General features: G+C 42.8%; 1 protein-coding gene across 1 annotated transcript in view; it reads right to left on the bottom strand.

The window, feature by feature from the left end:
• The window catches only part of RPS4X (ribosomal protein S4 X-linked), a 69120-nt gene that overhangs the window by 28432 nt on the left and 12962 nt on the right, over positions 1-27726 (bottom strand). The window contains exons 5-6 of the mRNA XM_044057039.1: positions 16362-16533; positions 8587-8744 (exon numbers count right to left, since the gene is read on the bottom strand). Coding sequence (XP_043912974.1) covers positions 8587-8744; positions 16362-16533 — 330 coding nt within the window. The remainder of the gene's footprint in view (positions 1-8586; positions 8745-16361; positions 16534-27726) is intronic.

Raw genomic sequence — 27726 nt, 5'->3', positions numbered from 1 at the left:
AAAGCCAATCTGGTGGCCTCCTGCCATTAATAAACTCTACAACAGATGGACGAAACTGTTGCTGAAAAAGGTGAACTCCCAAGACTTGAAAAACTCCATTATTAGCCTCAACAAAAAGCTGCGATCCCACATCAAATCCTCCAAAGCCAGTTAGGATGGCAGAATTGCAGCAGACACTAAAAATCAAATCACAAAGGCTTCTACAGTTACATCAAGAACCTCAACAGCAATACCCAGATTTGCTCTGAGTTACTGCACAATGGTACCTCCTATACTGAGCCAACAGATATTGGCAACATTCTGGCCGACAGATTCAGTAACAAATTTACCCCCCCCCCCCCAGACCAATCAATACCGGAAGAATGCCAGGCACCCAGCATTACTGCAACACTAGTTAAAGCTGCATTGTCCAAGGCCAAGAATACAGCTTCCATGGGACCTGATAATGTAGAACACAGCCAGGGAGATTAACTACAAAGCAAACTGGCACCACATCTGTGTGGCCTGTTCAGTCGCAGCCTCATCTCAGGCTCTGTCCGCACCGAATAGCGCACTGCTACTGTCATGCGACTACAGACCCTAGGAATTATTGTCGCATTAGCCCAAGTCTGATATCTAAAGCTATAGAGCGCATCATCATGGACCTGATTAACCATCTCCAAACTCTAGACACCACGCAATTTGGCTTTGTGAAAGAAGATCATGCCCGCTCAGCCTGGTTGACTTGTTCGAGTCGGTCACCAGGGCTGTGGATGAAGGTAAGGCAGTGCATACAGCCTACCTCGATCTGGCCAAGGCCTTCGATACCATTCCTCACTCGGGAATTATTGATAAACCCACCAAACTAGGCATCAACCACTATACCACTAGGTGGGTTGCAAATTGGCTCACAGATAGATAGTGAACTCAAAGTGAGACTGCCGACCAGTCACTAGTGGAGTCCCACAGGGATCAGTCCTGGGTACTCTCCTGTTCGGCAAGTCCATGCCAACACAAAGGGACTCTGGCTGACCAAGTTTGCAGACGACTGTAAGCTGGGAGCAATTATTAATTCCCCAAGTGATGCAGACATCCTACAGAAATGCCTCCCTGACACCAATGACTGGTGTCAAAACCATGGCCTTAAGCATAATGCCAAAAAATGTGTCGTCGTCCCCTTTGGGAAAAACGCTGAAGGCTTTATAAGAGATCTAGGGATGCAGGTCGACAGCAACCTCTCCTTCGACCACCACATTGCCACTGTGGTCAGAACGTCCTATGTGGCACATCTCATTACCAAAGGTTTTGCATCCAGGAAGAAAGAGGTCATAGTCTCTCTCTACCTCTTCCCTCATTAGACCAATCATGGAGTATAATGCCCCATTTGGCATATACCTCACTAGACACTTGCAACAGCTGGAGAGGCCACAGAAGCACCTCACGAAGAGGATCCTAGGCATTAAACACATGTCCTAAATGGAGAGACTCAAGACGCCAGCTATTCTGTCTCATATCGCCTACTTAGATACGATCTCGCTCAACTTACAAAGCCATGTCTGACCCAGCTCTGTTATAAAGGCTAGATCTAAATACCAATCTCTCCACACCACATTCTCTAGAAACCTCTATCACAAACAGACCATCCTGGAGGGACAGGTTCCTCAACCAGAGACTGCCCATACTCTGGAATAGACTTCCCATACATGTCAAGCAAAGCACCCCACTGTCCCTCCAACAAAAATCTTGATAAGTGGATGAGTAATAGAAAAGTTCACCCCGAGAATCACTCCAGTGGCTCTACTTGATAGAGGTATTGGGAAATAACGTCGGGCGACATGATGCCAGGGCACTTCTATGGGCTTGGCTTGTAAAGGCTCAGGGGCCATTAGCCTAGTACACACCTACAAACTTATGAACTGCAAATAGAACACATTCAGGAAAGGTGGTGCCCTCTGCTTGTAAAGGTCATACAAAAAACACTGATAAATCAGAACTAGTTATTAATTTAATCCTGGTAAGACAGATTGCTGCATGGCTTAAATTTTACACACCAGTTATACAGCAATTGGACAGGCTGACATTCTAGGTTACAGTTGGGGTGTTCTGCAGGGCTCTGTCCTGGACACATAGCTATTTGGGTTGCACCTTTAGAATTTATCTTTTTCAGAGAGGTCATTCAGAGAGGTCATCCAGTGGGTCTATTTCACTTGACCTAAAACTCATTTGACCCCGACTCCCATTTCACCAACATTTAAGATAGACTTGTTGTGGGTTTTCCTTCACCTGTGACTTGCTTGTGATGATAAAAAAAAAATACTGTAACTTACAGTGCTGACTGTTAGAATTCCAATAGTCATGTAGAAAGTAGTAGTTTCTAAATGTGGGTTTGTCTGTTCACATTTTTATGGGAAGTATATTAAGTAATTTGGCAAATGTTGCGTTCCCAGCAGTAGTGGCAGCATGGAGTACTGTAAGGGAAGTTAAAGGTATATGCCCTTTTCCCCACTGTAGTGCGATCCTGGAGTTAGTATATATAATTGGGGGGGGGGGCATAGCCCCCCTCCTAGTTTGGTTGTACATTGTCCCGTTTCTGTTAAGAGGGTTAGTAATAGTCAAGTTCTGGAAAGGGTTAGCTATTTGTGTTCCAAGTGCGCTTGTCTATGGTTTAAGATGTAGTATGTTGAAGGATACCTACACCTCCAGGTTAGTGGCGCAACATGATACCTCTAAGATCATCCATGTGCAACTAACATTGGGCAAATCTGCAATGCAAATTGTGGCCTGCTACAGATCACCCTCCATGACCCAGGACCACCACCCCACCTTTCCGGAGACACTGGAAAACATGAAGGCCCTACCAAACACCCTGATATTGGGCGATTTCAATTACCCTACCATTCATTGGGAAAACTACTAGAGTACAAATTCCCAGGCCCAGCGCTTCCTGGAATTCATTAACAAACTCCCTGGATCAGCTGGTAAACTCCCCTACTACCAGAGGTGAAAACATATTGGACCTGGTCATCACCAACATGGGCGACAGGTGTTCCACACCGGAGGTCAACCTGTTACTGGTTAGATTAGACCATAAACTAATCACTCTGGATGTCCACACCCCACCACCACCCCCAACTAAGGAAACCACAGTAAAAAACTTTTCTAAAGCAAACTTCACCTTATTTAAGACAGAGGTGGTAAGTTTCACAGCCCCCACTGCAAAGGATAACACTGCCCAAGATGCAGAAACCTTTACAAATGCACTATGAGCACCTACAAGGATGCATGGATCGTGCCATCCCTAGCAAAACCAAGACTCACTCCTCTAAGAGAAGGAAACCAGTTTGGTGGACCCCTGCAATAAACAGGCTATACAATAGGAGGAGGAAACTAGTTCAGAAAAAAAGCAAATCCCAAGAAGGAAAGACATCCCTGATCAGTATCAGTAAGAAACTGAGGTCCCTCATGAAATCATCCAAGGCCAACTTCGAAAGAAAAACAGCCAAGGATTCAAAAGATAACCAAAGCCTTCTTTAGCTATGTTAACAATATAAGTGGCAACTCCCAGATATGCACTGAACTAGTGCAAAATAGCACAAAATACACTGAACCTACTGATATTGCCAACATCATGGCAGATAGATTCAGTGCAAACTTCACCCCCCCTCCCCTCCAAAAGGGTCCACAACAATACTGGAAAAGTGTAGTGTTCCAAAAATCACAGATGCACAGGTAAAAACAGCCCTTTCAAAAAGCCAGAAAACACAGCGTCAATGGGACCAGATGGTGTCTCAGGCTGCGTCTTCACGAACTACATAACAAACTAACCCCCCACCTAAACACACTGTTCTACCTCAGTCTCTCCACAGGCTACGTGCCCATAGAATGGTGCACAGCAACGGTTATTCCTCTCCACAAAGGAGGGGCCACAACTGACCTTGGTAACTATCGCCCCCATAAGCCTGACTAGCCTGGTCTGCAAGGCTATGGAGCGCATCATCATGGAACTCATTAACAAAGACATTGGGAACCTCCAAACACTTGACCCGACCCAGTTCGGCTTTAAGGGCAGATCATGCCTACTAAACCTGGTTGACTTCTTTGAGACAATCACCAAGGGCAAAGATGTGGGAAAGGTGGTTCACACAGCCTACTTGACCTCGCCAAGGCTTTCGAAACCATTCCCCACTCTGGTATTACAGAAAAACTCACCAGCCTGAACATAAACCCCTATGTCACAAGATGGGTTGCCAACTGGCTTACAGACAGAACTCGCACAGTAAGAATAGCGGGCTCAAGGTCCGAGTCTAAACCAGTCGCAAGTGGCATCACACAAGGCTCGGTCCTGGGACCCCTACTGTTTGGCATATACTTCTCAGAATTGCAGGCAAACACAGGAGGACTACTGCTAACCAAGTTTGCTGATGACTACAAACTGGGAGCCATAATTGACTCCCCGGCTGACACCGACGTCCTCCAAAAGGGCCTTACTGAGAGTGAAACCTGGTGTCAAAAGTCATAGCCTCAAGCTAAATGCCAAAAAATGCATAGTCATCCCGTTTGGGGAAAAACAAAACATCTACGAATTACCACATAGGTGGCAGACTCCTTAATACAGAATAGGTAATAAGAGATCTGGGGACCCAGGTAGATGGTAATCTCTCATTTGACAATCATATTCCCAAAGTAGTTACTAAAGGGTCTGCATCTAGAAATTGAGAGGTTATAGTGCCCCTCTACTAGTCACTCATTAGACCCATCATAGAGAACAATGCCCCATTTGGGATGACCTCACAAGACACTTCCAACAGCTGGAAAGACCACAAAGGTACCCTCACCAAGAGGATTACTGGTCTCAAACATATGTTCTATGCAGCCCGACTGGAAAAACTCCGGCTGTACTCAGTGGCATATTGCTTGTGATCTCTGCCTGACTTACAAAGCCATGTCCAACTCAGAATCTATGGACATGCTCCACCTAAAGAAATCCAAGTCACTGCGAGCCATGCGCTCTAGTGAGCTAAACCTCGCCACAACAATAAACGGAACATGCTGGAGGGATAGATTCCTGTCACAGAGACTCCCCATGCTTTGTAACAAAATTCCAAATTACATTAGGCAGAGCCCCTCACTAACACTCTTCAAGAGAAACCTTGACGAGTGGATGGGTAACAGAAAATACACCCCTGGGATCACTTCTCTGGCTCTTCTTGACAGAGGCTCAGTTAATTAATCAATGGGGTGGCGAAAGCAGACACACTCTGGCTAGGCTTATAAATGCCCTTGGGCAGATATAGCCTAGTACCTACCTTTGAATCTATGAAATTTGGCATTGTAAGCAGTCTGTGAAATGGGAGTCGGTCAAATGAGTTTTAGGTCAAGTGACGTAGATCCCATACAGCCGATATGCATAGGACACAAAACTGGAAAAATGACAACATCGTTCCAGACAAGAACATTCCTTCAAAACTTCTTCACTAAATATAGACACACACATACATCTCTCCCTCTCTATCTCTATCATCCATATCTATGCATCTACTTGCATCTGTATTTCTCTCTATATTACAGACACAAACACACACACTACAGAAAGATTAAATAAAAAAGTCAAGGAAATCAGAAATGAAGACAGTGTTAAGTTGCATTAAACCAAAAATGTAGAGAGTGTGAAACATTACTCAAAGGCCAACATGAGTAAATGGGGGGGGGGGGTGTACAGCAAAAACATACCAAGGGCATAGATCCATGGATACAAGTTATTATGGAGGACTAAAATATTAACTTGTGCAGGAGTCTTGTATTTAAAAGGCTATATTTGACATTCAAATCCTACCACCTCCTGGAATACAAGAGGTAAAGCAGTAGAGAACCACCAGATAGTGTGTAGGAGATTTAATAATAATATGTACTATTAGTACTCAGGAGTACTTGACACATGGAATGGACTTTAACAGGTAGTTTTGGTAAAAATCAGACTAGAAAGGCACTACTGCCCATACATGAAATACCTGAATGTGCAGGATGAGCACTTTTTTATTTAGATACCTGGATAATGGACAAGGTTCATTCATAAGGCAGAAACTGAGACTGTAATGTCAAGCCAGGGGGTGCCCAGACACCTCCACACATGCTGAACAAGCTCAAGGAGATGGAAAACCAAGTGTGCTTTTCTCACTAGAGTGAAGACATTAGACTGTCCCCAAATCAGAAAAAAATGCATCCATAACTGGAGTGCTACCAATAACTGCTCCATTGTCATGTAGGTCCATCAGCTTTCCTTAATGGGGAGGATCCATTATCGGTATTAAAACTGTCCAAAACAGCAATGAAGGGTCACTGAAGCAGCTTAGGGTATAAGCACCATTGAAGGATAAAACTTCTAGAGGGAATGGTTGTGGGTAGAGAGGTCAAGCCCAAATAAAGCAACAGTAGAACTAAATCTAGTGAAATGAAAAGGCGTAACCCAGACAGGTTAGGCCAGTATTGTCACACTTGTGGGATATTGCACACTGTACCCATTTAAAAAGGAAACTATTTACACTAGTAAGATAAAAACCCTCTTTGGAAAGAGGGGGACTGGTTCCTTTCCAGAAGGCAAGGGAGGCAAAAGACAATGCAAAACCCTACACCATTCAGAAGACATCAGCAGTACCAGTGCCAAGACATCAGCAAAACCAGCTTGTGCTGTAGCCTTTTGTTTTTTTTTTTTGTTTTTTTGGGGGGGGGGGGGGGGTACACAGTAAAACCAAGCCGGCCAGGACCTGACAACTTGCAGCTTCCAACCTCTTTAAAAGGAATAGTTTGCCACAATCAATCCCATTTGAAGTTGTACACACTGGCAGATGGCTGGAGATGCCAGTGATGGCATAGTAGAAGATGCTGCAGAGATTCAGCTATGGAACTGGAATATCCTATACCAAGTTTCAATCACAACTAAGGCTGGGGTTTTGCTTCGGACTCTGCCTTCAGTGCAATTAGCTTATACAATTTTTCCAACTTTGTTGCAGAGGAGTTAGACAGCCTACATCAATTCCCAGAATGCCTCCCTTTCTCCTTGCACTATCTTTTTCAAGCAGACAGGCTGACCTGGAAGTGGAAGACTAACCTCTGAATGGTGGAATTTTTCAAACTAACTCATTCCCTCCAGTGGAGCTCTGGAAGTTTGCACTGTAACTTCCACTGGGCAGAGCCCAAGCTTTTTGATAAGAATCAAATTAGGTCCTCACATTTCAAACAAAATGTTCATCTCTCTAGAATCATAGTGGTTAAAGTGTAAATGGCAAACCCTTCGCACAAACTGTTTTTATACTGACGGTACTCTGCAGGTTCTAGGTCTTAATTGTTACTGTGTATACAGTGACTTACAAAATCCAGTTGAAGTTTGTAACATTTGTAAATAACTTCATTACCTAAGCAACTACTCCAGTTGCACATACTGTTAACAGCAGTCTGTTCATCCAAATGACAGCTTTCATAGGAGGCTAAGCAGTTCTGCCTGTGCTACTTGGTTGTCAAGATATTTAGAAAACCATGAAGTATTACAATATATAGGCAAGAGTCTTCCACTTCCAAGTCAGCCTGTCTGAAAAGACAGCGCAAGGAGAAAGGGGAGCATTCTAGGAAGTGATGCAGGCTGTCCAACTCCTCTGCAATAATGCCTTACCTGTACTAGGCAGATCAAATATCAGTACAGGTGTGTCTACCATTATGCATGCTTAGAGGTAATCTTTTAATACTTTAACTTGGTTTTTGAATTACTAATGAAAATATGAACAAACGATATCGGACACCTAAAGGAGTCAATATAATGTAACTGCAGAAATACCTGGGGGAAAGACTCGGCTGTAATGAGTTACATAAAAAATGTTTAAAGCCTTCCCACAGTTATCTCAGACATTATTAAACCTGCAGAAAAAAATGCACACTCCTGGAATCACAGGAGGGACACAGACAAACTGTTCTGGGCAGGAGTGCGAGGGGATACGTTTGTCACAAAGGTACTTGCACCAGGTGTGTCAAATATGCCCGAGGACAAAGACAGCAATGAAATGAAGTTATACTACCTTAGAGGTTAATAGTTTTAAACAAATTTCTAAACTAAGAAAAACTAAAAGGTAAGAATGGCAACCGTGACAAATTATGAAGAATAAAGAGAAATACCTGAAATTGCCCAAATTTTCCTACAGGCAGACAGACTAGCCACCTTTTTTTTTTTTTTGTGTAAAAGGAAATAACATCCTTCTAGATGAGCACAGTATTACTGGAGTGGGAGTGGCAATTCCCCAACTGCACTTGGAGTGAGAAAACTTAATATCAGATTTAAATTATACCAGCATGGTAAAACCCAAAACAGATGTGCATATGCCATGAACTGGCTGAAATTTCAAATCCATAAATGAAAGCAGCTCAGCTTTAACATTAGTTTACAAACTAAGAATAAAACAGTACTGGATATGAACTCAAACCTCCATATATTTTAAAAATTTAGCACATTTACTGTGTTCATACTGCTACCATACACGCACTTTGAAAGGATATTAAAAGACAAGGAACAGGTATATGTTAGGACTAAATGTGTGCCAAACTTTTTTAAACATTGTCACTCACCTTGCCGATAACAAAAATATTTGACAATCTGGTAGCAAAGCTGTTGCCATTAGCATCTTTTACATGGACAACATCAAATGAGCCCGGGTGTCTCTCTCTGTTGGTAATCACACCAATACGACCCAAGTTAGCACCACCAGTTACCATACACAAGTTCCCTAGAAAGAAACGCATACCTAGTCACTTCTGGGTAAAAACCTTAAATCAAATCAATATATTCTGGCACAGAGCCATATTGACATTTTTCAAATCCATTTTATAAGCAGGGCTAATAAAATTTGCATAATGTGAAGAAAATACCATATGTGACCAAACCCAGCACAAACGTATTCTTATAACGTCAAAAATTAAGCCACTTTAACCCAAACATCTGTTAAAATGTCAAAAGATAAAAAGAGAATCTTCCATTCCAACATCCAACAAGATGAAGTTCATTCCTAAAAGATGCTCGTGTGTTTTTCTACACCATGGAAACCGTTCATGGTGGCAGCTACATGTGCCTATGTGGCTAGGGTTAATTCTCTGTATTTTTGCTCCCATTGGCTGCCAATTGTCAAGTCATATCCTGAATGCAACTTCATTCATCCATGCAGTTCCATCCTGGGGAATACTTAATATGGTTCATAAGACACTTTCCTGGGTCTCAGCATCCCTACTTCAAACTTTTGCCTAAGCAAAGCCCCTAAGAACACCCCAAAAAAACACTGGCACAATCATTCCTACCCAGTCCAAGCAGCCAACTCTGTAATAAAACAAATCAAAGGCTTTGTATATATGGGTTGGTCTGCTGCCAGAATTCCAAGATTCCCGACTTTTAACATAAAACAAACTGCTAAAAATGTAATAATTTTATTAAAAATTATTAGTGTTCAAATCATACATCATAGGTGCTACTACAAATTTCAAAACCTAAACATAAAAGTTATTGTAGATTTTAATGGGTCCCCAAATCCCTCTGCATTACAACCTGGAAATAGTTTGGGTTCAAGAAGTGAATGCGAGGTGTGAAAAACTGTACCAGGAAGGACAGAATTATAGACGGGACCATAACATTTATTTTATTTATTTATTGACGTTTGTTAACCAGGTTAGTCCAACTGGGCTTGTGACCCATTTTCATTTTCAGTGGAGACCAGAGGAGAAAAGCTCCAACAATACATTTCTATTACAAATTTTCACATTAATACAAAAATAACGAGGTGAGAAGTAATTAGAGAGAGCAAATGTTAATTGTTGAGTACATACATACAAGTTCAAGTTCCACGTATGTAGAAGGAGCCAAAAAACAATAAGAAACATAATTTTACAGTGAGATAATGCATTAGGCAGAGAAGTAAAACAAAAGTAAATATATATTTCTGCTGTTTGTGTGGAATTATGCAAAAACCTTAGGAGAGGTGAAAGGGGGGGATGAAGGTCTCTTAATGGAGTGTGTGTGTGTGGGGGGGGAGAGACTAAGTGGGGTCATTGCAAGACCAGGTCCTGGAATTGAGAAAATATGTTTTTAGTTTAGTTTTAAAGTGGGAGGTGTGTGAAACTGTACGTAAGTCAAGGGAAAGTCTGTTTCAGGCATGGGCGACTGTTTATAGAGTAGTTTGCCTACAGACTTTGTTGGGTGGTAAATATCAAGTAGTTGTTGATTAGAAGTACAGAGGGTTCGAGATGGAGTGTAGATAGAGACTAAGGCAGAGAGAGATGGACAGAAGGAGAGTTTATAAAGGATAGAATGAAGCATGTGAAACTGATAAAGTAGCATTAGTTGGGGAAGTTCAAGCCACTGGAGAGAGTTTCAGGCAATGCAGTGGTGTGAGTTGTATGGGGAGTTAGTAATGGATCTGGCTATTTTATGGTAAGTTTGAAGTTTAAGAGTGGTGGCCTCAACACAGGTAAGGACTGGGGCGGCATATAGGAGGGTAGGGGAGGAGGAAGGCATGTCCAAGAGCAAGTTTAGCATCAGGAGTTAAGAATCTTTTGTTCCGATAAAGCAGGCCTAATTTCTGGTGTGTTCTTTTTATACATTGGTGTATGTGTAGGCTGAACTTTAGTTCATCATCGATGATGACCCCCCCTAGGAGTTTGGTGTGGTTTTCAGGTTGAATAGCTGTATTGTTAGAAGATGCAATAAAGTAGGTTTTATGGTGAGAATGAGAACGGGAAAGGAAAAGTAGGAGTTTAGTCTTTTTGGGATTTAGGATCAGTAGGTTTTGAGAAAGCCATTGTTCTGTGGGTAGCAGGGCTTGTTGGATTAGGGAGTGTAGTTCAGAAATGTTATTATAGATAGAGATAAGTGTGGAGTCGTCAGCATATTGACTGAGTGAAAAATCTTTACAAGAGGTGAAAAGATAATTGGTGAAGATGTTAAACAAAAGGGGTCCCAAGATGGAGCCTTGAGGAATGCCAGTGGAGATGGGAAGAAAAGTGGAGGAGGCCGACAGCCATTTGACAGATGTTCCCTTGCAGATAGGTAATTATTGAACCATGCAAGTGAGGAGGGGGATAAGTGTGGGCTAGCAAGTTTGGATAATAGTAAAGGATGACAGGCAGTATCAAAAGCTTTGGATGGATCTAGAAAGAGAGAAGAAATGAGTTTATTGTTGTCTAGGGCCTCTGCAACGGTGTGTGTGAAGGAGAGGAGGGCAGTGGTGGTGCTGTGGTGGGGACGAAATCTGTGTCGGGTAGGGGTAAGCAAGTGGTGATTAAGGAGGTGACAGAGAAGCGGATAGTGGGCACATTTTTCTAGTATCTTAGAGAGGGGAGACAAAATGGCAATAGGACGGTAGTTAGAGAAGGTTCAGTGGAATTTCCACCTTTATGAAGTGGGATACTAAAGAAAGATTTCCAGGGGGTGGGGACAGTTGATTCAAGAATGGATCTGTTTATTAGTACAGACATAGGATAGACAATAGAGTCAGCAGCAAGTTTGAGGAATGTAGGAGGTAATGTCAGTGGAAGGAGAGCATGGTTTTAGTTTAAAGTAGTAGAAATTTGATATAAATAGTGGGAACAGGCTAAAAGGAGAACAGGGTTGTGTTAGTTAGACTAGGAGGGGCAGGCATAGAAGTTGAGTTAGGACTAGTGGTTATGACATTTTGGATGGGAGAGATAAGTGTTTAAGAGGGTGGCAGTTTCTAGAGGGGAAGAGTTTGGGTATGGGGAGGGATTAGGATAGAGAATGTTGAGAGATGACCAAAATTTACGTGGAATAGATTTGTTAAAGCTGGGCAGAACTATATTATGACTTTTTGTCATTAGTGGTAAGTTTTTTTGCAAGGTTCCCCAGATGTCTATATTTGAAAAGAAGAGGTGGTTGTTTAGTTTTAACCCAGGCTTTCCAAGCGTTGTCGCTGTTTCATAAAGGGACTTAAGTCTCTTTGGAGAGCCAGGGAGCATGATTTGATTTTACTCTGATCTTCCTAGATGGAGCTAAGGAATCTAGAGTACTCAAGAAGATGTTCTTGAAAAGTGCTGACAGCAACATTTAGAGGGAACCGTTTAAGGATGGACCAATCTGTGTTGTGGAGAACAGAGTTGAAGTGGGAAGAGTTGAAAGTAGATAGCTTGACATCCTTGATAAGGTGAGGTTTGGGAGTTTGACATCCTTGATAAAGTAGAGTTTGGGAATGTGACTAAGGATGGAGGTAGGGAGATGGTCACTAAGGGAATCGATTAAGGTGGTAGGATTGTGGTAGTGGTGGGGAGTATTGGTAAGGATCCAGTCTATTATGGAGCTGAAGTTGAATTTTTATGGAATCGAGTGGGTGAAGATGCAAGTTGGTGGAACCCATGAAGTGGATGCTGAGTAGGGGAGAGTCAGCTGAGAGTTTGGACCAGTCTATGTTGACATCGCCAAGTATAAGCACCTCATATGGTATATTGTGGGAGAACCAGGATAGGATGTTTTCTAGAATGGGCAGATTGTTGCCAGGAGGAAGATAGATGGAAGCTATAGCAAGTGTTTTGTGTGGGTTCAGATGGCAGTTGAGTAGTTAAGCATGGAAGAGTCACATATGTCCATGAAAAGTTGCCATTAGACAGACAGTGATCATACCACTGAGAGACTTTTAGCCAGGTAAAACAAAGAACAAAAAAGATAATGTTATGGGTTTTATGGTAGTGGAGTACAATGCACTAGAGAAGAGGGTCAAAGATTTTTGGGATAAAGGGCACAAAGAGAATTAACATGCAGCAATAATGGGTAAAGGATGCAATACTTTGGGGTAAGGATTTAAGGAAGACGCACAAAAAAGGAAAAGACCACTGTGGCAAGAAGGCAAGGTTAATGACTACAGTAAAATCATGTCATATGTTATACAACAGGTTGACCCGGGGGGGGGGGGGTATGTGCAAGAAGGTGGTACAAGGAGTAAGGAAACAAACCAGACAAAGCAGGTGAGGGCACCAAAGATAAAAACAGAAAGGAAAATGGCAAAAGGGGTTAAAACAGGAAGATTATCATGAAAACCTAGCAAAAAATAAGGGGTACCAAAATGAGAGAGACAGGAAGAGGAGGGAAGGAGAGGGAAGGAGAGGGAACTGGCTCCCTGGGTATTCAGAAATCAAGTCAGAATACAAGCAGATGCCCTGACTGAAGTGTTCCAAAGACTACAATCCAGAGAACTAGATGCCAAAAACGGCCAGAGAAAATATAAAAGAAAACAGCTTCTGCCTTCCAACTGGACAACAATTTTTGGAACAACTAGCATATTTCCATGACCAGAAGCAGGTATCGATACTTGACCCAGCTGAATGATCTGGAAAAGCTCGACAACGGGGGTACTATTAGAATTCAGCAAGTACTTGTTTCGGTTCCACACAAGAGGAAAACTGCAGGGATTTAGAAGCAAGACCAAGGAAACTACCTGCTGCATGATGGAATGGTGGAACACACAGAACGACGGTGAAAAAAAGACATCAGGAGTACAAGTGACCAGAGATGTATCACAGAGTTTGGTCTTTAGTCCAGTGCCTTTCAGTGTGCCCACTGCAAGGATATTTAAGGGGACATGGAATATCAACTCCTTAGGTAATGACACAAACCTTTACAAGTTTTTTTTGTTTTTTTTTTTTTGGGGGGGGGGGGGGCAGTTAGGGAATGACTGGGAAAGGCTGACCAAGTGCGGCGAAAGACGACAACTGAGGGTCAGTGCAGACGTATACAAAAGCATTGTATGTGGGACACAGCAACTATGGTGTGAATATATGTTTGGGGGAGGGGGGTGGGGTTGCGCCAACACAGAAGGAAAAGGATCTGGAAACCTTAAATCACATCCGGGTAGGATCATGGACAGCAAACAGACTGCGAGGTACAGCAGCCAAGAGAATGCTAGGCTGTAACCTCAGGAGGAGGAACTCAAATCCAAGAGGCAGTACACCTCACTATATTAGGTGCTGTTTACACCTCACTATATTAGGTGCTGTTTAGGTCACATCACAAGTACCGTATGCAATCCTACAAGCCACAAAAGGCTAAGGAAGATTAGACTTCTGGAAGAAAAGTCCAGATGAAAGTCACCACAAGAGTGCACAGGATGATAGTAAAGAAAAGGCTATGACCAGACTAAACAAGCTAAAGCTAGTATCGGAGAGGAGCCAGGACAGAGAACAAAACACAAGGAAACAAAATTGTGTTAAAGATATGTGTAAGGGCCACCATGAACAGGAAGGACAAGAGGGGAAGAGAAGGACAACAGTCTGTAGGGACCAAATCCTCCTTTGGTGCAGAGCTCACAAAGGTAGTTGTAGACCTATGTAACAGATTACCAGAAATACTGATGGGAGAGGGGCTCCATGGAAACATTTCAGATGACATGGTCAAGTGGATAAGAGGTGGAGAGAGGAAATAGAGGGGAGGTAGAAAGCTGGAAGTACAGTGAAGACTAGATGCGAACAGTATCCTCCATCTGACAGCAAATTAAGCATAACTAGGCTTCTTTATGAGACTAAAAAACTACAAAAGTGCAGTAGCCTGTTAAACAATGCCTTTGTTTTTCTTAGACTGCACTGTTCTTTTCACCTGTGGACTAATTATGACACACACCTGAAGAACAAATCCCGCCTGCTAATGGAATTTCCATTAATACTGTGCATAGAATGCCACTGCAGGAGGTTCAAGCGAGCAACATGCAAGTAAAGGACTGAAGTGTAGGATTCAGCAAGCCACATGGCAAGGCTTCATGCAACAGTTTTTATATCCCTTTCACTTCCTTTTTCAGTGTTTGCTATAGAACCAAAAATGCAGAACATCCTTTAAGAATTTCCAGAAAGGAAAGTAGAATGGAGTTTTGTACTTTTATAAACTGATGCTACTTGAACATTTTCAGATTTACACCTTAAAAAGTCACGTCTCATTTAGAAAACTGTGCCAAATAGTTTTAAAGTTAACACTAAATACCAGCTTAACATGGGGTGACATACAAGTGACTTCAAAAATTATGTACCATAAACTGAAAAAGATACAGAAATTACTGACAAAACCAAGAGCCATCAAAAGCCAAAGGCTTTCAACACATTTAAGGCCCAAAACAGGGCACTATCCTTAACGCTTCAAGAGCCTACTGCAGCCCACCCAATGGTCACACCCGTTTGCTGTATGAAATAAGATAACTGCCTACAGCGAAGAAAAAAAATTGCATCTCTCAAACAAATCCAACAGCTCAAGAGAGAATCCAACTCCCAGTCAAAATATTTAAGTAGCAGACATTTTTCTGTAACGGTTCATTATGCCTATGTAAAATGTTGCACTTTTTATAGGACAGGACCAACTTAAAATGTCACAACCACTTAATTTTAATGAAATCCTACATTATCAACACTATAGGTTCATAGTTTCATAGGTTCATACTAGGCTATCTGCCCGAGGGCATTTACAAGCCTAGCCCATCGTTTTGTGGCTTACGCCACCCCTTTAGTATGGGGAACTATACCCATTATTTTGCTGTGCCTCTGTTGAGCAGTGACACTGAGGTAATTCCTGGGGTATATCTGCGATCTCCCATCCATTGGTCAAGATTTCTCTTGAACAAGGCCAGCGAGGCGCTCTGCCTCACATGTACCGGGATTCTGTTCCACAGCATAGGGAGTCTTTGGGTGATGAATCTATCCCTCCAGCACGTCCTATTAATAGCCGTGTCGAGGTTTAAGTCTCCCGCCCTTGTGGCTCTGATGGATCTAGATTTTTTGAGGTGAAGCATATTCATCAAATCTGGGTTTGACATGGCCTTGTATGTTAGGCAAAGGTCACCTCTGAGCAAGCGGTAAGCGACTGAATAGAGCTGGAGTTCTTTCAGTCGGGCAGCATAGGATAGATTTTTGAGACCCTTTATCCTTTTGGTGAGGAACTTTTGTGGCCTCTCCAGCTGCTGCAAGTGTCGGGTCAGATACATTCCAAATGGGGCATTGTACTCAATCATTGGTCTGATGAGTGATGAGTAAAGGGAGACTATAACCTCCCTTGATCTAGATGAGAATCCCTTCATGATAAGGTGGGCAATGTAGAAGGTCTTCCTAACTACTTTAGCTACATGGGTGTCGAATGACAGACTACTATCAACCTGGGTCCCCAGGTCCCTGATAACTTCTTCTGTGCTCAGTGGATTGCCTCCTATTTGGTAGCTATAATTTATGGATGTATAAAATGTTTTGTTCCTCAAAATAACACAAGCTGTAAACTATGAAGAATGTATTTCTTAACTGCAAGCAACAATAAACTTTAGCTCATCAACATCCATGCTAAATAATAAACAAGCAACAGTGAATCACTACTATGAACAAATCACCTGTATCAAACTTGATCATGTCTGTTATTTTGCCACTCTCTAAGTTGATCTGCACCGTATCATTCACTTTGATGAGGGGATCTGGGTAACGGATAGTGCGTGCATCATGAGTCACCAAGTGAGGGATTCCTTTATTGCGCACAAAGATTTTTCTGACCTTGCACAGCTTGTACTACGGAAAGAAAAAGATGTGGTTAAAAATGCTAGCAAAGTCACTAGATCAAAACAAAACAGTCAAGAGTACTGTTTCAACTGGTCTACTCTGCAGGCGAAATAACAAACACATTACACTATTAACACACAAAACATTTTCATTACATTGCTAAGCTTATTTTAGTTGACCCCTTGACACTTCCCAAAATAATTTAAATCCAGAGAAACGACAAACATACAAATAAGCTTTACTGGGTACTGGCCTGCTACAGATCTGGCAACAGCTCCACTCAAGGAAATGTCCACTTGTTCATACAAAGTTGTACTAAATTTGAATGCCTTTTGACAGGACATTTCTGGTAGCAGCCCAATGATTTTCATAAACATATTAATGGCAGATTAAGGTCCATAAAATCAAGTGTCTGGGAGAATATATCAAAATTGATTTCTATAAAGTTCTAACAGATTGTATACCATGCTCAAAATAACAGTGCTGGAAGACTTTGGAGCTACCTGCTATTGGTTTCATAGGTAGGTACTAGGCTGTAGGCCCAAAGGCCTAAGTAAGCCTAGCCAACAAGGCTCCCTGGCTTAGGCCACACAAGAAAGTTATTTTCCTGTGCCACTGTCTAACAGAGCCACAGAAGTGATCCGCAGGGTGCATTTCCTATTTCCTATCCACTTACCAAGATTTTTCTTGAAGAGTAATAATGAGAAACTTTGCTTGACATACATGGGTAGCTTGTTCCAGAGTATGGGAAGTCTCTGGGACAGGAATCTATCCCTCCAGCATGTCCTGTTTATTGTGGTGACAAGGTTTATGTCCCTAGAGTGTGTAGCTCGGAGGGATTGGGATTTCTTTAGGTGTAGCATGTGCAACAGCTCTTGGTTTGACATAGCTTTATATGTTAGGCAGAGATCATCTCGGAGTAGGCGACATGCTACGGACTAAAGCTGGAGTTTTTTGAAACAGTCAGTGTAGGGCATCTGTTTGAGGCCAGTAATCCTCTTTTGTGAGGTACTTCTGTGGCCTTTCCAGCTGCTACAGATGTCTTACGAGGTACATTCCAAAAGGGGCATTGTACTCTTAACGGGTCTAATGAGTGTCGTGTAGAGGGGAACAATGACCTCTTTTCCTAGCTGAAAACCCTTTTGTGATGGTGTGTGCCACATAGAAGGATTTCCTGACTACTGTGGCGATGTGATCAAAGGAGAGACTACTGTCCAACTGGGTCCCCGGTCTCTTATCACACATTCGGCATTAAGAAGACTGCCACCTATATGGTAGTTCATGGGTACAGAGTTTTTACCAAAGGGGATAACAATGCACTTTTTGGCATTGAGCTTGAGGCCATGGCTCTGACACCAGGCATATGTCTCAGTGAGGCTCTTCTGTAGTATATATACATCATTTGGGGACTCCACTATGGCTCCTAGTTTGCAGTTATCTGCGAACTTTGTTAGCCAAAGGCCTTCTGTGTTAGCCTGTACTTCAGAGAAGTAGATACCAAACAGGAGAGGTCTAGGACTGAACCCTGCGGTGCTCCACTCGTCACTGGTTTGAAGTCTGCAACTTTTACAGTGTGGGTTCCGTCAGTGAGCCAATTGGCAACCCATCTTGTGATGTAGAGATTTATACCTAGTTTAGTGAGTTTAGCTATAATTCCAGAATGGGGGATGGTGTCGTCAAAAGCCTCGGCAAGGTCAAGATAGACTGTGTGAACCACCTTACCCTCATCTACAGCTTTGGTGACTGCCTCAAAGAAGTCGATCAGGTTCAGGAGGCATGATCTGCCTTTCACAAACCCGAACTGGGTGGGGTCCAGAGTCTGGAAGGTTACCAATGTTCGTTTACGAGTTCTATGATGATACGTTCCATGGCCTTACAGACCAGGCTAATAGGGTGATAGTTCCCGGGATCAGTGGTGGCTCCCCCTTTGTGAAGTGGGGTAACTGTTGCTGTGCGCCATTCAGTGGGCACAAAGCCTGATGTGAGACTATGATTGAACATGGTGCTCGGGCGGGGAGCCAGTTCGTTCTGAAGTTAGTGTAAAACGCAGCCTGGGATGTTGTGCGGTCCCATGGATGCTGTGTTTCTGGCTTTACAGAGTTCAGCATTTACCTGCGTAGTTGTGTTACAGGGACTCTGCATTCTTCTTGTATAGATAGGAGCCCTTTGGGGGGGGGGGGGTAAAGTTAGCAATGAACCTATCTGCCAACACACTGGCAGTATCAGTTGGTTCTGTAATTTTCATGCCATTGTGCTGTAACTCAGCAGATCTGGGTGTTGCCAGTGAGATTCTTGACATAGCTGTAGAATGCTGTTTGGTGGTCCCTAGAATCAGTGGCAATTTTGTTTTCGTAGCTAGATTTGGGAGGATCTTATTAGGGATCTCAGCTTCTTACTGAGGGTGACCAGGGAGCTCCTCCACTCATGGGATTTTACTCTTTTGCAACAGTTTCTTCCTTCTGTTGTAGAGTTTGTTTATGGCAGGGGACCACTAGATTGGCTTCCTTTTTTTGGAGGATAGCATCTTGGCTCTGTTTGGGATAGCACGATCCATGCACTCATGTAAGTGCTTATAGAGTGCATCTGTGTAGGATTCAGCAGTCGTAACTGTATTGTCCATCTGCATGGGTGTCATGAAGTTCGCCACTTCTGTCTTAAGCATGAAGTTGGCTTTGGAGAAATTTTTTACCGTGATTTCCTTAATTGGGGGGGGGGGGGGTGTGGATATCTGGGGCGATTAGCTTATGGTCAGATCTGGCCAACGAGGAGGTGACTTCAGGCGTGGAACACTGGTCACTCATGTTGGTAATGACTAGGTCTAGGATATTGTTGACCCTGGTGGGGGTGTGAATAAGTTAATCCAGGGCATTGGAATTTATGAATTCCAGAAAGCGTTGAGCGAAGGAGTTGGTATACGAGTAGTTTTCCCAGTTAATGGTGGGGTAGTTGAAATCACCCATTATTAGGGTGCTTGGCTGAACTCTAATATTTTCCAGTATATCAAGAAAAGAGAAACTGGAATCCTGGGGGGATCTGTAGCAAGCTACAATTTGGATTGCAGTTTTGCCCAAAGTTAGATGCACTTGGATAACCTCGGATGCATTATGCTGAGCAACTAGCCTGGAGGTGTGGATATCCTCAATGAATATGGACACACCTCCGCCTTTGGTGTTCAGTCCAGGTTAGGTGGCCGAAAAAAAAGTGTGGTATGAGTTATAGCCTGGGAATGCAGGGGTGCTCTCTGGAGCCTTGAACCATGTCTCAGTCACTGCACGGATATAGATGTTCTCCATTTTAAGGAGTGCCTCGAGGGAGTGCATTTTGAGATTTCGATTTCTAGCATTGAGTAACATTACTACCCTCAGTTTTTCCTTGCCTGTTCCTGTTATCCTTTCTAGACATGGTAAGAGTCTTGAACCCACTTCACTAATCACAGTGGACCGATTACCAATATATGAAGCTCTTAATCTCAACTCTCGCATCTAGCACCCTACATGATGTTGCATTTCAAAGCATTTTCTGAAAACCAAATTAAAAAGCCAAACAAGTGTGTATATATCTTGAGAACAGCAAATACTAAAGTGGTGAAGAGTCTCAAAAGTTTTCAGCAAAATGTCTTCTTTACAGTAAAAATTCAGTCTTTATATCAATACTATAATATACTATAACAAACCCAGAATTATACATTTCTACAAAGTTTCAAAAACAACTCATACTTTGGAAAATGTACAATCTAGGCATGCAATGTCAACGCACTTTTGTTCAGACATGAGATTTCATGCGACAAGAGTGCTTGTCAGAGGACAGTTACAGAAATATGAACAATCATGCTCATCTACAATTAAACAAGGACTACTCCTCAAGACACAGAACTTACAGTGCAAACATTAATGACCACCTTCCCTAGGCGCAGTCTACAGACTATTACAAGCCTAGCCAAAAAATCAGCAGTCAAAATCCGTCAGGTAGTGACCATTAAGCCATCCCAGCACTCTTACAGTGGGATAGTACAGTAAAGCAGCAGAAAGCGTCACCTCACAGCAAGAGGTTCACTGGTTCAATTCTTGGCTGGAGTGCCTTCTGTGCACAGTTTGCATGTCCTGAGTGTTCATGTGGATTGTCTGGGTGCTCCAGTTTCCTCAACTACTCCAAGGACATGGAGTAGGTGGATTGGACACTCTGTGCCTTCATGTATGCTAGTGCTATGGAAGAACTGTGGCAGGGCTAGCCAACAGGTGGTGTGAAATTTGGCTATAAAATGATTGTCACTGTTGAAGTGAAACTCCGACACCATGTAGAAAACGGGGGGGGGGGGGGGGGTTCTGGATGGATCTAAAATTTCACCTGATGCCCTGTAACCATTTGCAAGTCACTGGGTTTCAAAAATATTTACATAATAAAATATTACACACTTTCATAACTGCTAGCAAAAAAAACTAACAATATTTTCTCCATGGTATACTATGCATTTACAGAGTCAATATATTTTCTGTATCCCACCATTACATTTAATTGCAAAGGATCATAGGAGGTTACTAGGCTAATGGCCCTGGGGCCCTTACAAGCCTAGCCAAGAATTTATCCCCAAAAAGAAACCACAGTCAGCACCTGCCACCCCTGTCAATGAGGGACACAGGTGGAACCCCTGGGACAAATTTGTAGTTTCCCATCCACTCATCAAGGTTGCACTTAGAAGAGGGTCAGCAAGGTGCTCTGTTTGACGTGTGTGGGTAGTCTACTCCAGAAACGGGGCAGCCTCTGGGAGACTAACCTGGCTCTCAAGCAGGTTTGGTTGATGTTGCATGTTAGATGCAGGCCTTTTGAGCAGGTAGTACGTGAGAAGTTAAGACTTACAGATATGGAACATCCCTAGTAGGGCAAGATCCGAGACTGACTTGTAGGTGAGACATAGATCACCCCTAAGCAAGCTGTACGATACCAGGTAGAGTGACAGTGATTTGAGTCTGTCTGCATACGCCAGGTGTGTTTGAGACCATGGATTCTCTGTGAGGTATTTCATTGGCATTTCCAGTTGGTGCAAATGTCTGGAGAAGTACATTCCAAATGGGGCATTATTCTCATTACTGGTCTGAGGAAAAAAAAAAAGGGTATATAGAGAGATGCAATCCCTTTACTTATAAGATGAACCAAGTAAAAGGCTTTTCTGACCACTGCCGCTACATGGTTGAATGTAAGGTCATCAACCAGAGTGGCCCAGGTCTCTCACCACAGGTCATGTGCTTAGTGGGGTTGCCACTGACATGGTAATCAGTAGGGGCTGTGCTTTTGCAGAATGGCATGATACAATTTCTTTGCATTTAGCTTGAGGCCACGACTTTGGCACCATTCAGTAGTTGCTGTGAGACACTCTTGCAGTATGGCATCAACGACAGCACCCAACTTAGTCGTCCGCAATCTTGGTCAGCCACAGGCCTTTTGTCTTTGCCTGGACATCTGAAAAATAAATGTCCAACAGTAGGGGTCCCAAGACAGATCCCTGGGAAACTCACTAGTGAGAGTCTGCTATCGGTGGTGCCTCCTATTTTGACTAGGAGGGTCCTGTCAATGCACCAGCTGGCCAACCCATTCTGTGGCCTATCATAAATGGAGGTGTTTGCAGTACCACTGCTGCAGTTTTCAGTCTTGGGATATCCTACCATGCAGACAAACCACAGCCTTCCAGTCATCTTGCAGCCCGAAAGGAAGACTTGAAACAAAGCTCATATCCAGCTTGCAGCGTCTTGCAAAAGAGTTCAGAAAAGCCCATACAACTGTTGCACAAATCACATTAAGGCTCCACATGTGTAAAAGGCCCGAGGGACAGCCAATGCTTGGGTAAGTGTGTTCAAGGACACAGGAAATGGCAGTGAAACCTGGTCTGTTAATAATTGTAATGCAGTCAAGGTTAGACAAAGATACAAAAACTGGCAAATGAAAGTGATTTGTTGACATAGCCCACAGGTCTATATCCCCAATGCTTCTCATCATGAGAGCAAGGAGTTCTCCCTTGTTTATATGCCAAAATGCTGCCATGTTGTGAAAGCAAAAGGCTACTGCACCATGGTAAAGAAGCCCCAAAAAGCCACAAGGTGTAAATGACTGACCAGTCACCTTAAGCAGCCTACCCTTGGCAATGCCTCATCCTACAGCAGAATGTCCATGGTGGCTACCACTAAATGGGTAGGGACATAGAATGAACTGCCCAGTGTTAGGCTTGGAGAGTGAAACCACCACCACAATGAGAAGTGGTTCAAAATTCATGGCAAGCTGGGACCACCAAGCATTAGAGGGCCACTGAAAAACTTCCATCAAATACCTTGCAAAAGGGACTACATAGATTTATCACTGCCATCAATGCCATGCTTAAGCATATGAAGGCGCTTATCAGAAAGAAAAGGAGCATGTTCTGCACTGAAAAGAGCCTGTCCATGGGAAAGAGCTCTGCATGACTGTGTCTAGGGTAAAGGAATCCGAGATAAGACTCTCCAAAGTTCACTTTAATCCCAAAGGGCAGAGAATACACAGATATCCATCTGTTCCATGAACACAAGACTCCTGGAGTACTTGACAATCCTCCGGTGGAAGCAGGAGACTTGGGAGGTCTACACACATCCACTCCCTTTCCAAATGGCAAGGAAGGACAGAGTGCCTAGTGACCATATGACAAATTTCCTTAAGGATAAAAATCAGTTAGTCCATTCAAGAATAATATAGTCCTGACGTCCCTTCGCATTTTGGTGCCAAAAAGATCCAGTAGAAATAACTAATGGTCCGACAGGACGGTCAAGATGAATTTTTTTAAACATATTCAAGACCCCTGTTAGTACCACTACACCCTTTACAGGCTGGAACAGCTGGTAAGGAGAAAATAGTGATGGTCCTGAGATACCAGCTCCTACTACTCAAGTTGAATGCTCAGCCAAACTACAGTCTCTTGTCAGGATGGCAACAGGTGACAGTTGCCATGAGCAACAATAATTTATATCAAGTTTTCAGTTCAGCAACGGCTACATCTCTTCTGATAACTACTCCTTTCCAGTGGAACAGAAGCGGTCAAGACTTTCTCAATTAAGAAATGGAAAAAAAAAACATGAACAGTAGTTTATGTACCTTACAAAACAATTAGAGTGGAATACAAACATGCCCTTGTGGCAATCCTGACTAACCCTATGGCTCCCTACAACCCATTCTTTATGATCTACAGGACTTCCTCACCCAAAACTCACTAGTTTCACTTAAACTTATTCTCTATACACGTCCGCTTCTCTTTGACTGCCCTCTCCTATAACCATAGATTCGACTTGTCAATGAAGATATAGCATTCTCCCTTGTGCTTAAAAGCGCAAACCTCTTTACTTCTCAACCTACCTATCTAATGGGTATCTACTCAACATTGTAATTGTGGAATTTAATAGAATATATGTGTATTCAATCCATCTGTATTTTGAATGTTTCTGATCTTCGACTATGTATTGTTCGTTCTATTTAATTGTGGAGCTTTTCTCCCCGGGTCTCTGCTGAAAAGGGATATGTATCCAGTCAGACTAACCCGGTAAACAAATGTAAAATAAATAAATAAATAATAAATTCTTGAATTTGCCAGTGGCCCTCAATCCTTAGCCAAAGAATGGAGTGCAGGATGCTTACAAAGTAAGCAAGTCTCCGTACAACACCTCTTGCACTTGGAATGCTGTCGGGTCTCCTTCAGACGGACACCACATTACAGCATTCCCACGCATTTCTCATCATCAGACTGACTGAAACAGACCATCCAAAAAGAAGGTAAAAAAATCCAGAAAGCCCTCACCAATGTCCATTGTGGAGAGATTGCGGGGTGCAAGTATCACCTTTCCTTCTGGCACATCATAAAAACTTTCTGAAATTTGGGTAGGGAAGGGGGGGGTCCAGGCTGTGCCTACAATTGGTCCAGTTAGATCAGTGCCCTACACCAGGAAAAAATCTATTCCCTACATCTCTGGTATCAGAGGTGGGAAACTAAAGCAGAGGATACACGTTTACTCTTGCATTTATGTTTCACACCAGCTCTCAGTGGCGACTTACCAGGGAGAAGAAAAAACTGACAGGTCCATATATCAAAGTGCGTGCCTGGGCCCTCTGTTTTATTGTCCAAAAATGGATAGTTTGTACACATGGCCAACAGCTCCGGTCACAGATGGCAGCATATGCAAAAATGCCTGCATCAACATGTCAACAAGAAAAAAAGTCAGTATTGCCACCAGCCCCAAATGTCAAAGACAGAAGTCTGCCAAGACTACATTGACACAAACTCTTAAATGAGCCTAGAAACTGCAACAAATTTCATGTTTAGAACAGGTCTACAGAGAAATGCACAATTAGAGATTTCTGGGAGAGGAACGCTAGATAAAGCCCTGGTGGAAGGGCCCTTTCAAGCTTAGATCCAATAGCATGCTAATCATAAAATCAGCAAACGAACAAATGCTGCTTGGAGAAACTCACAGCCTTCGTAAAAACAAGAAAGCTAACAATTTTCCAATGTGCTTCATTCTGGACTTACGCAAGCCAATATTCATTAGGTCCAAAGTACACGAAGTTCTTGCATCCTTCTACACAGAGATAGGAACAGTGAAGTAATCTCTCAGACACAAGTTCTGTCAATATGCAGGCTCAAAGTTAGGGGTACTTAATCCTCTTGTGACAAGGTTAAGGCCCCACAGTACCACCAGCGGTGGCTTTGTTTTTTTTTTTTTGTTTGTTTTGGGGGGAGAGGGGTGCAAGCTACCAATAGAGCTGAACTATAAGAATAAAATGAAAAAATAATGCTGGTCACACTGTTGGGACAGTTGTTTTACAAACCAGAAAAAAATGGACTGAATTTATATTCACAGTTGCAGTACTCACTCCTTAGATTCCTGCCTGCAGAAGTCTTGTGGGTGGCCCGATTTCTAGAGCGCTTCTCCCCCACCCCTGGCCTGTTGGACGACTTGCAACCTGGACGTCAAAAAGGTATGAAGGAGTATTATCTGGCACCATCTCCAGATATTTCTTCCTGCTCCAGCAAGAAGAGTCAAGCACAAGGATGCAAGAGCACAACTTACCCTGGCGGAACCAGACCCCAAGACGTCAAGAGCATCACAGGACACCCCCCCCCCCCGTACTAACCCTTCTAAGAAGAGCAGTGCCAGCTGCAGTGGCCTGGCCCTTGTAGAAATGGCCTGCAACTGCCTTACCATGAGAGAAGAAAAAGTAGCAAATGCAATGTGCTATCCATTTTAATATTTTCCGTTTGCTATCTCACGTTCCCTGCCCTTCACAAAACAAATGTTATAACTGATCAGATTTAATAATGTGTAGTGCTCTGTCCAAATAAAACCTTAGTTACTTGCCTGTAAGACTTTCTTCCTTATTCTGTAGAAATGGAGAAAATTAAGAGAGTTGAAAAGCCTGAATCAGGGATGATAATGTCACTATAAGTGCAACAGAAAGGTTATATCTGCAAGGTGATTGTCCTTGTGAGATTACAAAGGGCTCCTTACATGAAGGCCTACAGCTCTGAAATTCCTCTAGCACAAGTTAAATGCCACCAGCAAAAAAGTTTTGAGGGAGACAAAAAGAGTTGGCACAAAAGAATCAAGGTAAGACTTTTCCAATACATAAATTAGGTCCCATGTAACTGCAAACAATACCCCCCTTAGGTAATGTTTACATTGCAACAAGTTGGGTCCAGTGGAAGGCGCACTAAAAATAAATGTATAAAAAAGGCCCATTTTGCACAGGTTTGACAAACAGGAAAACCAGCAACACTTTGGTCTTGGTTAAAGCATTACAAAGTATCTTTTCCACGCAACACAAGGCAATCTTATGGAAGGCAAGTTTCCTAGCCTCCTTCAAAATGCTCAGCACATCCTCAAAACAATTTTGAAAGGTGTCCCTAATCATCCACACAGCCTTAGCAGCCTCAATTGGACCATTAGGAACCCCATGTTCTGATACAAGAAGACCACATACCAAGGTAACAGACCAAGTCCCGCCTCTTGCTCAGCAGAAATAAGAACCAATACTTCCTTAACCAGAATGGAACTACCAATGGCATTTTCTTCAGTATGTCTTCCTTTATCTCCTTTAAGACCAGTGGATCGAGGGCATCAGACAGGGACATACCCACGTCGGCCCAAATAAGGTGGCAATTATTGCCCAGAACACCAATGCGTGCACCACAGGGCAGTATCTACTCAGTTGTCAGTTTTCTGGAGAAAAAATCTACAACTCTTCTACTGGTGCATCACACCTATGAACTATTCCAGAAATGCACTGTGTATTATTCATCCATAGGGCTCCACTTCTACTCTGCTCAGCTGGTCCGTTAATGCATTTGCCTGACATGGGAACTAGTCATAGCAGTCACACTTGGTCATTATGTTGTGTAGTATCCCATGTGTGTACTAGTAGCCTGTCCAGCAGGTTAATACCTCCTCCCTGTAGACATACCACATCACTTTGATGTGGCCTGTTTCGATACACAAGGAGTTCCTTGCTTCCAAATGGGCCCACATTCCTGGCTGGTTGGTGTTTCTCAAGAACCACAACCAAAAGGGAGAATAATCTCACAAGCAGAAACCAGTAACCAAGAAAAACACAAGCTATACCACCCAGTCTTATACTAGAATCACCAAACACAACTTAAAAAAAGTCTGTTAAGAAATGTGCGATTTAAGTTAATCAAGCTCTTTCACCCCCCCCAAAAAAATGGACTTCAAGGACTACCATTTTTATGGGAGGTGGAAAGCCCCCCCACTACCACCACGCACTCCCTATTTTCTCAACCATGGTTGATGAAGCCAAGAAAAAAAAAATCAAAATGATGATCTGCAACTGGGATTCACTTCCTTTTGGATCATTTTTCATTACATCAAAAAGACAACCATGAACTGTAGGAAAAGTGAAACTAACGTTGCCCACATTTGAACAGATATTCTTACAACTCACAACAGTCTCCCCTTAACAGAAAATCTTCATCTTCTCTGGCTACTGTGGAACTGGTTTTGCTTGTGTACTGCGATTTCAATGACAAAGATCAGACACATGGCCTGACTTCAGGACTCAGCATCGCTTACCAGCCAAACGCAGACAACCCATTAAGACATCTCTCCAATGTAAATCAGACTTCCACTCGAGCCTTATTTGTGTTTTTCTACTCAATGAGAGGATCATATACACAAACTC

The sequence above is a fragment of the Protopterus annectens genome, chromosome 15.part0 (assembly GCF_019279795.1).
Source record: "Protopterus annectens isolate FY-2018-M chromosome 15.part0, PAN1.0, whole genome shotgun sequence".
NCBI classification, from domain to species: domain Eukaryota; kingdom Metazoa; phylum Chordata; order Ceratodontiformes; family Protopteridae; genus Protopterus; species Protopterus annectens.
This window is presented reverse-complemented; position numbering and strand designations above follow the sequence as displayed.